The sequence below is a fragment of the Vigna umbellata genome, chromosome 10 (assembly GCF_029865625.1).
Source record: "Vigna umbellata cultivar VRB3 chromosome 10, Vumbellata_1.0, whole genome shotgun sequence".
NCBI lineage: Eukaryota > Viridiplantae > Streptophyta > Magnoliopsida > Fabales > Fabaceae > Vigna > Vigna umbellata.
Window position 1 is genome coordinate 12,126,829 of NC_142174.1, and position 15,751 is coordinate 12,142,579.

The 15,751-nt window shown below is 32.3% G+C and overlaps 2 protein-coding genes across 2 annotated transcripts; one reads left to right on the forward strand and one right to left on the reverse strand.

Annotated features, from left to right (window-relative positions):
• Nucleotides 1-885: 885 nt before the first annotated feature.
• Nucleotides 886-2,517, reverse strand: LOC124839729 (Matrixin family protein). Its single transcript, XM_047315631.2, has one exon. The coding sequence runs from the start codon at nucleotides 2,085-2,087 to the stop codon at nucleotides 1,002-1,004; it is 1,086 nt and encodes a 361-aa protein (XP_047171587.1). The 5' UTR covers nucleotides 2,088-2,517; the 3' UTR covers nucleotides 886-1,001.
• An 8,075-nt stretch (nucleotides 2,518-10,592) lies between these two features.
• On the forward strand, nucleotides 10,593-15,571 carry LOC124839744 (O-fucosyltransferase 29-like). The gene is made up of 9 exons (XM_047315654.2): nucleotides 10,593-11,291; nucleotides 11,375-11,465; nucleotides 11,778-11,854; nucleotides 12,063-12,151; nucleotides 12,235-12,424; nucleotides 12,582-12,763; nucleotides 12,999-13,101; nucleotides 13,332-13,660; nucleotides 15,027-15,571. Exons 1-9 carry the CDS (start codon nucleotides 11,028-11,030, stop codon nucleotides 15,310-15,312), a joined length of 1,611 nt encoding a protein of 536 aa, XP_047171610.1. The 5' UTR covers nucleotides 10,593-11,027; the 3' UTR covers nucleotides 15,313-15,571.
• Nucleotides 15,572-15,751: the final 180 nt, after the last annotated feature.

Consider the following 15,751-nt stretch of genomic DNA (forward strand, 5'->3'; position numbering starts at 1 on the left):
TTTACATAAATCCTGAAAATACTGTATTATACTTTTATATAAAACCTTACAATACTATATTATACTTTTATATAATACACTTACCATCCCTGTACTCTTTTTTTTTTGTTTAATTAAATAATTTATTTCATTGGGTGAACTATGTACGTACTGGATAATATTTCAATATCTGTGTCTTTCCTATTATAGCTTATTTGTACTTCACCTTGGAGAGGCAAAACATAACAGTCGTTATGTGGGGCAATTTAAAAATATATAACTTTAGTGTCAAGTACTTTGGAGAAGGATTCTGGAAAAATCTGACTCTAATGACCTACGAAGAAACTCATGTTTTTATATAATTTTCATATAAACTAGAGCGTAGTCTATAGAGTGTGCTTTGATATAACATTACTTTCCGTCTCTAACTTCCGAACCTGATGGGCAAGGGATGTGGAACAATTAGAAATTGTGAAGTTGGACCAATCCACACTGGAAAGCAAATTCGACCCCAAATAGCAAAATAAGAGAAGCCTTGGGCGGGAATGTTAGTTAAGATTGATACCTTTTACGACCATGAGACAGTTATACTTCTGTCTATCTTCAATACATATAGAATCCTTAGTTCCTCCCACTACAGAGGTTAGGTTAGCCATTAACTTACGGAATCTTATTCTATCCTCTTACATCAACTTCCTCATTTTTCATTGCCTTCTTTTTTTATTCCACAAACCTTTTCATTTCAATCTTTCCTTTTCCATCGGTCTTGTACTGCAAATTTTCCTCAAATCCAATCAAAAGTGTACTCACCTTTCCCCTCAGAAAAGTTCTGTGGTGCATCTCATTTTCTATGTAGGGAAATTAAACAAATATCTATTGTACCAAAAAAAAATCAAAGGTCCCATATAAGATGAATCACAAGGGCTTCGCCCACGTGAATGAACTTTACTTTCTGTGCTTTCTTTTCCTTTTTACATACACATATATATGATCAAAGAATTAAAATACAAGTAATGAAAAAATCAAACACATAAAAATAATACGACCAGGGAAAGAGAAAGGGTGGTCCATCTGAAGAAACGGGCTTCCAAGCCAATTGCAGCGTTTAATGAATTTTGGGACTGCAACAAAGAACTAAAAGTGAAGTTTGGGTTAGAGCCATAGAGAGATTGGACTCCTGCCACGTCATCAATCTTCAAGTCAACCTTCTTTCTCCTGGGGCTCAGGCTTGGGTACATGACTGCTTCTTTCACCGATGAGTGACCCAACCCAAGCACGTGACCTATCTCGTGCGTGACCACGGATTCCAAATCAACGGCCACCCTCGAATCTTCGCGCTCGAAATCCACGGACCACATTTCCGCCGCATCCAAATGGAATCTCCCGTTCTGAGGGGAGAACGCGTGAGCCAGAACCCCCAAAACTCCATCAAACGGTTCTCCATCGCCGTGATCCCCGAGATAAAACCCAATCGTTATGTCCGCCTTATCGTACTCCGGCGTCTCCCGGAAGCTCACCGGGATCACCGACGCCCACCGCGAAAACGCGCGCTCGAACACCGCTCGAATTTCCGGCACGCTCACCCTATCGATCATGTTATACGGCGAGAACGCATACGTGAGAGTCATCGGAGTTCCACGCGTCCACCGCGGCTTCCCATTGAAGTAAGCGTAGTGACGCGTGGCGTGGATTCCATGCGTGGCGGCGTCGGAGACGCCGCACCTCGGCGCCATGATGGCGGATATAGTATCGGAGTCAAGTTTTCCGGTGACCGGCAGGCCGAGGCGCTTCTGGTAACGGAAGACGGCGGTCTCGAACTGGGAATCGAAGGTGTCCGTGAAGTTCGGCGTTGTTTCGGGGAGAGCGAGGTAACCGAAACGGTGGAAGTACTTTTTCAGTTCCGACATGCCGCTGACGTGGCTGCCTCGCTCGGCGTACAAGAACTTGGAGAAATCGTGCCACGTGGCGTTGTGCGTTTGTGTTTTTTGGGATTCGGAGGTTATTACGGTTACGGATTCTGGTACGATCCTGGCGGGAAAACAAGGGTGACAAAGGAAGATGGCCACACCGAGGAAGAACAAGTTAAAGTAACTGAAAAACAGAAACATAACTATTCGCTATGGTAGTTATGTTGTTACGGGGGAACAATCGAAAGAGCACAGAGCTGAATTATTAAACCCCGAATAAAAAGAGAGGTTATTGAAAAACAGAATATGTGACAGGCGGTATTATCATAACTGTGAGTTTAGAATCATATATGCGTATGGAGTTTGTCTTTGGTGATGGAAGTAAATTAGGGTTATAAAGATAAGAAGATTCTGCCTTTTTGGATGGGGGATCGTGACATCTTTTCATGAGTGACCATGGTGGGTAAACTCTACTTTCTGTTTCTAATTAAATAAATATTACTTCAAATTTTACCTCTTGTTGTTGGTGATTGAATTCGCAGTTGATACGGTTAGTTCCAGTTTAGTTGGTTGACGGAGAACAAGACTTATGTTTGTTGACCCAATTTGGTTTGAGGAAAACGTTTTTAGGTTGTGATATGTTTGAGAAATAACTAGGAAATGGTGACAAATAAGACTTAAATTCCTGAATTAAAACTCCTTTTTTTTTTATATGGTGCCCTACAATACGTTGATCTTCCAAATAATTATATGGCCCATAATTGAATTTGTGTATTGGGTTCTTTTCCATTTCATAGGTCAGATAGTGCTGCGAGTTTGGTCCGAAGAACAGAATTCTACGTTCAACAAAAGGCGATCGTAGTTCGGGTGGTTTCTATTCCATCTCTTGTCCTCCTCATTTGCGTCTCCTTTTCACCCGCACACTGTCGTATTTTAAGATGAAATTTCTCAAACCAAATTCAATTCAAATTCATAAAAGTAATAATTGAAAACATAATGAGTGGATATTGTATTTTATTGTAGCGAGTATAATTAAAATCAGACTGTTAGTTGAAACAGTAAAAAACAGGAGGGAAAGGGTCAACGCAAGAGTAGTGTTAATATATACTTTAACAAATAGTTTACAGCACGCAAACACTCTTTAAACCTTTTCAAAACAATGAAGTTGGGAAGATGACCAAAACTAGAGACATGGTTAAGGATTTTGGTTCTTTTGCTGTTGACTTGAGTTAATGTTTTATTGTATGGGGACGGTTAAGATCGTAGTGATGTATGCATTAGGTTTGAATACGCCATTAATTAGGTTTATCTAGATGATGGAAGTGGCACTAGCATTCATGAATTATTTCGTAATGGGGTTGCTTTCTCAGTCCCCACATTTCCCAATTTTATTTTTCATTCCATTAAAAATGTCTCAAACGTTGTTGTTACTGTGACGAAACTCTGAAAACTGAAACCCTGTTCAATTAATTATAAACAAACAGAAGCAGTGTAGAAACGCAAAATTTATGAACCTGCGAAAGGTTATGGAATTGGTCTCACAATTTCACTGTATTATTCAAAGCTTGACTCCGATTTTCTATATCTCAAAAGCAGCGACTTTAACCCTTTTTTTTCCTGTCCTGTGTTTGGTTCAATATTTGAAGAATAACACTTATATATTTATTATTATTTAATATATCTTGAAAAAACATCAAACTATATGTCTGAAGTAACAAACACGTAACAGATAACACGTGCGACGTCGGAATCAATTGCACAGTAGAATCTTAGCCCTTGAATCAAACAATATTTCCAATAATTTCTAACACATTTGTGAAGGAATAATTCATTGTTTTTATGTTATTTTAAATTTATTATTTTGTTTATCCCTATAAAGTATTGTGAGTTTTTGTGTCGATGAATTAAGTGAGAAGAACACTTTAAAAATCATTCGCAGTCAAGATTAATTAATATATTAGTAATATTTAAAAAAAAATTGGTGAATGTGCAATGAATTGGTAGAACATAATGGAAACACAAAGGTGGGTGTGGTAAACCTGCCATGATTTTGAAAACCACCTTCTAAAATGTAACTTTCAATTGCCTAATTATTAGATATTAGATTTGAGGGCTTGTGCTTGTTTTTGTTGATTTACCGCGGGAAATTTTGTCTATTCATTTTCCTCTCCTTTAACTAAAAATTATCTAAACTATTTCAAAATTAACATCTGTTACATGTTCTTAAAAATATATTACCTTCGATAAAATTATTATAAAGAAATATTGATTTTTCACAGTACAAATAATATGCTTTTTAAAATACAAATAAATACATCCTACGAAATTTTGATGGCCCGGTCAACCTATTCACCTGATTTAATGTATATTGATAGTTGATATACATTAAATTAGTTTTACTTTCAATAAATTTTGGAGTAAATTTTTGTCAGAATAAATTCTTATTTAAACGCGCACTAAAAGTTTCGTGGTGAATGGATTTTCTCTCTAATGTTAGACGTAGATGGCTTGAAATTCACATAATGAGTGAATATTAGAAAACTTGTAGACTTGTACCACTCAATAATTTTTTTTATGGATAATCCAATTTTAATTTCAGTAAGCCCATTTCAGTAGTTCGATTTGGATAAGCTTAACATATTTCAATGAGTGTTTCATCCTACACCTCCAAGATCTCATCCTGCACCTCCAAAAATTTCACTTTTAACCTTCTGACATTTCATCATTATCCTACACCTTTAACTTTATAGAAAATTTTATTTTTAATTTTAATAAATATATTCTTATTTTTTTCTTTTTCTTATTAAAAAGATTCTATATCACCTTAATAATAACTAAATTTAAAATTCAAATATTATTTAATATAATTTTATATTTTAATAATTATTAAAATATAATTTATGTTATAATAATAATTATATTAAAAATATAAAAATAAAATAATTAAAAATAAAAATAATAACAAAAAAGTAAATTATATTAAATAAAACATTTAATATATTTAAATATATTAAATTATATTAAAATATTAAATTACATTAAATAATTATTAAAATTTAAATAATAAACAAAATTTTAAAACAGTTATTTATCAAATAATAAATAAAATTATATTAAATAAAATATTTAAATATACTAAATTATATTAAAATATTAAATTAAATTAAATAATTATTAAAATTTATATATAAAATAAAATTTTAAAAACATTCTTTATCGGATATGGATATCCGATTTATAGCTTATCGGATATCTATATCCGATTAACAAATTTTTCAAAATTTTGTTTTTTTAAAATTTTAATAATTATTAAATTAAATTTAATATTTTAATATAATTTAATATATTTAAATATATTAAATATGATTTTAAGTGTGGTTTTTATTTTTATTTTTATTCTTATTTTAGTTATTATTTTTTAATTTTCTTAATAGAACTATTTTAAAAATATAAATTATATTTTATTAATTATTAAAATATAAAAATATAATAAATAATATTATAATTTTATTTAAGTTTAATATTTATTAAATTTTAAATAAAAAGCAATGTATTAACATATTTTATAGATTTTAATATATAAATAAGCTTTTTAAAATTTTTATTTTTATTTAAAATTTAATAATTATTTAATTTATTTTAATATTTTATTATAATTTAATATATTTGAATATATTAAATCAAACTTATTTTTATTATTATTTATTATTATTATTACTATTTTTATTATTATTATTATTATTTTATTTTTATGTTTTTAATATAACTATTATTATAATATAAATTATATTTTAATAATTATTAAAATACAAAATTATTTTAAATAATATTTAAATTTTAAAATAAATTAAATTAAATTATTATTAAGGTAGTGAAGATTGTTTTTAATAAAAAAGAAAAGAAAATGAAAAAATATTTATTAAAGTTAAAAATAAAGTTTTGAAAAAGTTGGAGGTGCAGGATGATGATGAGATGTCAGAAGGATAAAATTGGAATTTTTGGAGGTGCAGGATGAGATCTTGGAGGTGTAGGATGAAACACTCTATTTCAATTTAGTGGTCTTCCATCATGGGCCCCTTTAGAAGAACAAAAAAAAACCTGGGATTTTGGAATTAAAAAAAAAAATTGTAACTTGCGTTTTTGGAGCCATCAAAATTCAATTCATCCTCATCCTTGGAAAAGACATTTCTTCCCACATCATTTCATTAAAATTTAAATAATAAGAGTATAAAGACATGTAAAATATTTTTAAATTTGAATATTTAATTTTATTTTTATTATTTTTTAAAACATATTTTTAAATTTTATCAACTTTGTTTTGTTTTATTAATATTTGTAATTTTAATAAATATTTTGATTCTTATGAAATTTTATTTGAATACTTAATTTGGAATAATTAATATTAAATACTTAATAATACGATGTTTTCTTTGCAATTTTTAAAGTATGTGATTCTCAAAATACAGATTGTTATATAAATCTTTGTATTTCACATTATATATATTTCAGAAATTTGAAATGAATTTTTTCATAAATAAACTTCTAAAAAGAGACAGTAAACCATTGAGAGCAGTGATTGAAAGAAAAGTTTGTTGGTTTTAATTCGTGTAAGGAAATACACTCGCAGAGGAAGATATCACTCCAGGAATGCAACTCCTTTGATAAACTTGCAAAGGACTTACGGGTGTACGAGGGTGAACTGGTTAGTTCTTGGGGTGCAGAAAGAAATGTTTTTTAATAGAAATAACGGAATGAATTTAGGCCCAAAGATTTTTTAAAATCTGATAAATGATTTTTGGGTGTTGCTCCCTCCACCCCCACACATCTCTTCCTCCACCTCCCCTTTACTATTTTACCCCTTCCTCCACCTTTCCTTTACTATTTTGCCCCTCAGTAAAATTTTATTTTTAAAATTGTTGTTTTTTAATTTTATTCATTTATAACATATTTCACTGATAACCTACGTAGTTTCTTGTATGAGTAAAATATTTTTCTACAAAGCTTGGTGATCGTGAAAAGAATTATCAAACAATCTTCTTCTTGTTCTCGGTGCAGTGCGTTTATGGTGTAGTGTCCTTGTCGTGGTTACTCTCCAGGTACGTAGTCATAATCCTTCCAATAATCCTAAACCCTAAATCCTTCCCATACTTCCAATAATCCTTTTAATATCCAAGCCTATAATCCTTGCATGAGCCGCAAAACGTAGTAAAATAAAAACGAAACGTAAAAGGAACACTGCCTATGGACGGATGACATCCTTCAACGGATGTCAACATCCGTTTAAGGCAAAACGGATGTCGACATCCGTTTAAGGCAAAACGGATGTCGACATCCGTTTTGCCTTCAACGGATGTTGACATCCGTTGAAGGATGTCATCCGTCCAGAGGCAGTGTTCCTTTTACGTTTCGTTTTTATTTTATTTGTTTATTTTATTTACAGTAATTTATATTTAAATTTATAATTTTAAATGTTATATATGGTTAGTTTTTAAACGTAATAATTTTGTTAAAATATGAATTTGTTAAAATATGAATTTGTTATAGGTGGAGAAGAAGCTTAACGGAAGAGAGAAAGGTAAACGAAAATGGAAGAGAGGAAGAGGTGCAGAGGGAAGTAAATCAGAAGTTTTAAATAAATTAAAATATTAAAATAATAAAAATAAAAAATTTTAACTTTTAAGGATATAGTTGTCATTTTAGAAGGATATAATTGGCATTTTAAAAAATTGGGGAGGTGGAGGAAGAGACGTGTGGGGGTGGAGGGAGTAACACCCATGATTTTTTAGAGTTATTTTGAGAAATTGGAGACACAGGATAAAATCATTGAAAACAGTCCGCCGATTATACTGCAGTGATTTATGTGGACTGAATATATTTTATTTTCGTTTAAATGTTTTAGATTAGATAAAAAAATTAAAAATATTAGTTCAAATTGACTGGGTTAAAAATTTTTGGATCACTTTTCATATGCAGATATTTACATTTTCTAACATGATTATTACATTTTTTTTTTCTAGAGTTATTAGACAGGTTACCAACTAGTTATTTGTCAAACGATCTAGATTAACTTTTAAAACAACTTTTTTAACATGTTGCTACGAAAATACTTTTCATTTTTAGCTTAAATTTGCTAAAACTCATAAAATATTTTGAATTTCACTCTTGCGTAAAACACAACAATTATATATTTTAAATAAAATTTAAATAATCAAACTTTAATTCTGTAATCCAAAAAAAAGAAATACATAAAATATATATCAGAACATATATATTAAAAAAGAATTGCACCTTAAATTTCAGTTGACAAAGAGTATTTATAATCAACAATTTAAAACTACGGTAAAACCAAATATATATTTAACAAAAGTTAAAATTAATAAAATAACAATTATTACACTTTATCCTATAAATAAAATGGGTTATTCTTATACTAGAAAAATCAAACTTGTTAGAAAAAACATTGACAGCACCCTCTCGTAAATGATTCCACCAGTCCTTCAAAGAGGTTAGTTACATATTTAATTTAATTAGGGTTAAATATGTTTTTAGTCCCTAAACTATTGGCCGTTTCTGGTTTTCGTCCTCTTTCAAAGTAAGGTACAATTTGGTCCTCGTTCTTTTCGAAACGTTCGTTTTAGTTCTCGGAATTTTGGTTTCATTTGTTGCTAAATGAAAACCAAATTTTTAAACAGTGTTTAGTTTCCGAGGATTAAAACGAACGTTTCGAAAATAATGAGGACCAAATTGTACCTTACTTTAAAAGAGGGACGAAAACCAGAAACGACCAATAATTTAGGGACTAAAAACATATTTAACCAATTTAATTATTATTAGTTTCCAATCGTTACTGTTTTTCTATTTCATTCTTTGCTTTTTGCTTTAGACTAAACAAGTAACTTTATTCGCGGCAGCATCGAGTAGCATGCATGGGTCCATTTTTGCGTTTGAAATCACACGATTAAGAAGGGTCTTGAATCCAGAATATGGTACTTTTCCATACACTACGTAAACTTTTACAGTTTAAAACACTTTGGAGACGATGGAAGTGGAACATTTCAGTTTTCTTTATCCAACTTTCTCTCCTTTTTAGCAAAGGATTCACCACATTTTACGTGTTATACAGATCAAGGAATTTTTCATTTCTAGTGTTATAGCTCAAAAGGCTGTAACTTCACACGTGTAACTCACTAACCATTACGTTAACTTTCGATACCCTCAAAATAATTAATTAATCATCAAAACCAGTTTTTAGATTTTTTTTAAGTCGAATTTGAGACTTAAAGACCATTTAATTTAATTGTTTTTTCCTTTCTTTTACTTATAGAGATATATTTTACAGAAAAACCGAGTTTCAAAAAGAATAATATTTCTAGTATTGTGAAAATATATTCAAACATATTGGGTTGGATTGAAAAAAAAATTAAAATTTTAATATTAATTAATTTTGAGTTCGATTCAAACTATCTAATTTTGTTTTTTATATTTGTTTTTTTATTATATTTAAAGTTTAAGTTAATTTTAAACTATATTATACTCTTTTATTTTAAATTGTCTTTAAAATTTATTTAGTTTTAAAACAGAAAAAAATTATGATTTTTTTAATTAAAAAAATTATCATTAAATGAGTCATTTAATACACCAATTCCTAATAAGTTAAACCAAGTTAAAATTTTTTCGCCCGATTAACAAGTCAGACTGAGTTAAAATGTGAGATGATTTATTTTCACATCACTAAATACTTCTGATGTATAACAATTAATTTTAATTATATCATGAATTTGGAATCGAAATATTATTTAATTACATGAATTAGTGGTCCTGTTAGAAGAATAAGATTTTTGTTTATTTTAAATGGAAATTATATAAAGTACCTCCTTAAACTGTCTTGTAGCTGCTACTCTGTTTTTGTCCCTTACCAGGTTTCAATATCTGTCTCCTTCCTTTAGCAATTGTTTCTGTTCCATTCCACCGATTCAAATTCAACCCCATTCTTTTTCTTTGGGACAGAGTACTCACTCACCAAAAACCCAAAAATAATAACTGCTACCACAGAGTTCTTTTCTCCTTTTCACATGGACAAACTCAAAACATAGTTTGCATCTCATTGGTATATTATAAATTTATCTTATCTATACTCAAAGTTAAAAACCACTTTTTAATAAAACACGCCTTCAAAATAAGTTTTCTTAATTATTAACAGAGTAAACTGGGACAATTTTTTTACAGGTAAGGTTCAGAATTTAATTTCCCATGTAATGGGTGTAATAGTTGAAGTGGAATAATATATTTAATTACATTTCCAAAATCTTTGTTCCTAATGATTTTTTTTTCGTCTTGTATAGAAGTATTCTTTTATCGAAAGAAAGAAATTGCAACTCACATGGCAGAGCAGAAATTCAGTAACTTTCATATATGGCGTTCCAGCAGCTGGTAGTGGTACGATACACCATAACTCCCAATAAATAACAGCCAGCGAATTTCAATAAATTACAGAGAGGTTTCTTTAATTTTTGGCACAAGAATTCTTTTCCATATATATATATATATGGGTACTGTATAAATATTCTTTATTGAAATTTGATTTTAGTTTTTTTTCTTACGCAAGTACCACCGCTATGCTATTTTCAGTATTTTGGCAGTCTAGTAACATATTTAATGATCATGGTAAAAATGTATTAATATAAAAAGTGGTTTTTAACAGAATGGAATCTGAAGTAGGAAAAAGGAGTGTGGTGGTGTTTTCTTGAAAGGGGGATAAACATGGTTGATTTTCTGCAAATTACTTAATCAATTCATAAACCTAATCTATCAGAATTTGTTTTGTTGGATGATTGGGATGAGATCCGTTGTTTGTTCGTAGGGCAACCTTGGCGCTGAAAGAGTATAAAAAAGCAATCGTAGTTTTTCAATTTTATTTGAAACGTTGTGATATTCCGGGTTTCCGTTTGAGGAAAGGACAAATCGGCATTGCTTCTGCTTTCTCTTTCCATCCCCATCGATTATAATAAAAAAAAAAGTGAGAAAGAAAGGCCCTACTTATTTAGGGTTCCTCTCCCTACACAGCGACATTTTGGAGTTCTTTGTAGGAGAGGATGTGAGGGTTTGGGGTTAGTTGGTTTGGTTGTTTATGTAAGAAAGAGAATGGGTGTGGGTGTGGGGAAGTTGAGCTTGTTATCGACGACCGACCTGGCTGTGTTAGCGGAAAGCAACGGCAAATGCAAGAAGCATGTGTGTTGGAGATCCAATGCGACGCCGTTTCGGCACCGGAAGCCGACTTCTTGGTCTGTGCTCTGCGTTTTCATGCTTGTCGTGCTGGGCTTTATTTCCCTCTTGACGGGCCACATGGCCTCTGATCTTGAATGGTACTCTCAGCGATTGGTCCGTCGCACACTCTACTCTTCTGTGGTTCGTCATTTTTCTCATTCTCTCTCTTTTTCGGTTTCGCTGTAATCGCAATATGCGGGGTTCTGACGTGAATGTTTTGTTAGGAGGGGAACTATCGCGCGCCAATCGATGTTTGGAAATCACAGTATTCTAAATATTACTACGGATGCAGTGAAAGGGGACGCGGTTATGCTCGTGAGTTTCCTCCTCGCAATTCCGTTTGAATGCGTCTTATTTCGTGAATTGCACTCCGGTGTTTTCTTGTGCCTTGGCATTCAATGTTTTCACTTTGTTTTGAATACTCGCACATGGTTCTCGCTGACCTATGCACGTGAATGAGGGTTGGAGTAAAAAAATTTAGGTTATGCGAGAACAGACTGAAGGGTTTTTGTTTTAAATTTGATTAGGTTGGGCATGAATGAATCCTAAAGAGTTGATGAGAAATATGTATACTAACTTTTTTTCATGTGTCTTATTCTCTCTTGTTTTGGTATCCGGATAATGCAGCTGCTGTGCTTGAGCGGTGGTCAAATGGATACTTGCTTATTGGAACTAGCGGAGGACTGAACCAACAAAGAACTGGGGTGAGTGGGACATAGCGATCCTGATATGGTACATTCTGATCATTTGAACGTTGTATGTGATGATCTGCCGTCTTAGTTGCTTAAGCAACTAAGATGACCGTTGTTTGCAGAGAAGTTCTCTTTCCTAGTCAGGCATATAAGCTATTTTTTTTAAACAATGAGTATGTTCTTTCCGTGGACATGACCGCTATCATGTTCCTGCGTCCAGATAACAGATGCTGTTGTTGTTGCGCGAATTCTCAATGCCACACTAGTTGTACCTGAGTTGGATCATAATTCTTTTTGGAAGGATGACAGGTAATTTGCAGTTCCTTTCATAGATTCACAATCAGAAAAAGTTTGTTGGTTCATTTAATAAAGACATTCTTGTTTGGATACAGTGACTTTGTCCATATTTTTGATGTTGACTGGTTCATTTCTCATCTCGCAAAAGATGTTACCATTGTCAAAAGAGTTCCTGATAAGTTTATGCGGTCGATGGAGAAACCACCATATACAATGCGTGTCCCAAGGAAATCAGAGCCTGATTATTATCTTGATCAAGTTTTGCCCATACTTTTGAGACGGCAGGTATGTGGCCACTATGTATTTGAAATTTCTCAATTCATTAAAACATATTTAGATTTATTAAATAACTGTCAAGTTGAAACATTAGTAACCGGGTTTGTCAATTTAGTGAATAATTCTGAATTTAGCCCAGGTAATAAACATGTAGGAGATTTTGCAGGTTGTTCAATTGACAAAATTTGACTACAGACTTGCAAATAACCTCGATGGTGAGCTACAGAAACTACGTTGCCGTGTCAATTTTCATGCTTTGAGATTTACAAAACCTATACAAGAACTTGGTCAAAGAATTGTTATGAGAATGCAGAAGATGGCACGGCGTTTCATTGCTGTCCATTTGAGGTTTGTTTCATGAACCCTGCGCACAATTTCCTTATAGTGCTCTGAAATTTGAAGGTATTTGTTTAATTATACTGTGTGCTAAAGAAAGAACTTCTCAAATTCAATATATTATTCCCTAATATCAAGTTCAACTTCTTGTTCTCTCAAAATTATTAAATATTATAAATGACACAAGTTTGGGATGCAAAGAGCAACCTTGCCACTGACAACAGTGTTCATGACTGATTTATGACAGGTTTGAACCGGATATGCTAGCATTTTCACGTTGTTATTTTGGTGGGGGAGAAAAGGAGAGACGTGAGCTTGGTGAAATCAGAAAAAGGTGGACAACATTACCTGTAAGACTACACAATCCATGGACTTCTAAATATAAAATCTGATTCATTCAACTAACAAGATTATAACATTCCATCTGAAGGCATTGAGACCAATATTTTATTCCAGACGCATTGCTTGATGTGCTTTCTAATTACAAATTTAAGCATTCCATATAAGACTTCTAAAAGTTGAAGCTAATTATTTTTACACTGAAATGATATGAATGAATTATTTTCACGTGATAAAACAGGATTTGAGCCCAGATGGAGAGCGAAAGCGAGGGAAATGCCCTCTCACTCCTCATGAAGTGGGTTTGATGTTACGGGCACTTGGCTTTTCAAATGACACATATCTCTATGTTGCATCGGGAGAAATATATGGGGGAGATGAAACCATGCAGCCTCTCAAAGATCTTTTCCCCAACATCTATACAAAGGAGATGCTAGCTGATGAAGAGCTGAAACCATTCCTTCCATTCTCTTCACGCCTTGCTGCTATTGACTACATTGTTTGTGATGAAAGTGATGTATTTGTCACTAACAACAATGGTAACATGGCCAAGATTCTTGCAGGTCGAAGGTAAGTGCATATAATTTCTCTACTGTCCTCCTTTTGTTTGTTTAGTGCATCAGTGAACTTATCTCTTAAACTCAAACAAAGACAATGAATAAATGGTTCTCCAGATGTAATGGAAACACCGGAATCATAATTATGATTTTTCTGTTATGGAATGTAGCAACTATGTTGGATTAATAACTCTTGAATTATATTCATAATATTGATTTTACTTGGATTTATGAAAGCATATCACTCCTTTGAATTGAAATAATAGCAAAATTAACTAAAGTTTACTTAAATTAAACAACTTATTTAATATCATAATTTTACAAGTCTCATTTAAAATATAACTTATTTTCCTAAAGTACCCTTGTTTATCAAGAATTAAGATTACTGAAAGTATCTTAAATAATTAGAGGGTACTTTTGGAATGGTATCATTAAATAAGATGAAAGTAGTTAAAAATTTACTTATATTTGAGTCCATCAAACCTTTTTTTTATTGTGTTGCTTATGGTTGAGTCTGGAAGGAGTGTATCGCAATTTGTAGAAAGAAAATGAATAAATTATACATTTAGCATCTGGAGTCCTGAACTTCAAAATTATCAGAAGGTACAGGGTATAGTAAGCAGATCGGGTTGAAAATACCCTAGGTGATAATAATTCAATCAATTCAGACTTCAAATAAGATGAGATCTCTATCTTATTACTTTCCCACTTCTATTGTTGATCATTGTACTATCTCTCGCAACATGAAAATGCTGGAGAGGAGTTGATTTTGTACTGGGAAATCACATTTTTATTGAGATGTTTGGAGTTAGAAAAATCTGCCAAACCATAGGGACTATTTTGAAAACTTCAAGAAAAATTACTGCTGTATTTTATATTTAGCTTAATTGATGATGTCCTTCGCTAAGGACCATTTTCCTAGTGTGGTTTAGAACATTGGCACTTTGATTTAACTGAAAATAACAACCTATTGAGAAGCCAAATCTTTGCTTATATATTCAAGCATTTAAACTAACTTGATTAATGTATACTGTCACTAATTATGTTTTCAAAGGGTCAATAATTAAGGGGATTCGGACGTCCTCGTTTATAGATAAGCAGTCATGTAGTTGATTTCAGTTATCTTTTTGTAATGCAAAAATGCTCTTGGAAAAAGCATAACTTGTTTCTGTAGGTTTCCAGTAAAGCCTTTGCTTTTTACAACTATTTTTATAAGCCTTTTGCTATTAACAATTCTTTCAGAGGCTCTTTATTGTCATGGGCATTATGGTTTTTTTTTTTTTTGCTGCTACGTTATGCTTGCTAGTGACTCGCATTTTCTCTCTTTTTTTTTGGCTGATTTGCCTCCTGCTGATAACCATTCATTTTGTTTACAACAGGAGATATATGGGCCACAAAAGAACAATTAGACCAAATGCAAAGAAGCTTAGCACGCTATTTGAAGCAAGGCATCAAATGGACTGGGATACCTTTTGTAGAAGGGTTAAGTCATGTCAGAGAGGATTCATGGGAGAACCGGATGAGATGAGGCCTGGACGGGGAGAATTTCATGAATTTCCTAGCTCTTGCATCTGCAAGAGACCATACATTGAAGAACTCGGTGCCATAAACCTGACAAAAACTGATTCCTCGTTGAATGGAATTAGAAGAAGAGGCAGTACGTGAAGTTACTTTGAATCAGAGCTGTTATCGTCTGGTCGGGGGCAATCAGAGTTGCCACTCTCTCTGTTTAATGCCAACTGAACGTCAATTGAAAATTGAATGCTATGGCAATGCGTCCATTTTCGCACGATCGATCCTTGTAAATCATGAGGGGTCCAGTTCTTAGGAAGGTGGCTCAGTTTAGATCCTAAGGACGTCGATGCGTTGCAAACTGTAGATATATACATACATATATATGAATATATATGCTTAGTTTAGTTCAGATATTCCTTCCTATCTTTTTTCCCGCCTTGTCTCCTCTCGGAATTGGGTAACACATTTTCTCTCATTCTGTTCACCTATTCTCTATCCTCAACGATCAAACCGATTCAAATACTTGAAACCATTCACTGCTCAGGTGCAATTACAAATGGAAAAATTAAAATTGAAAAACTAGAGTGCG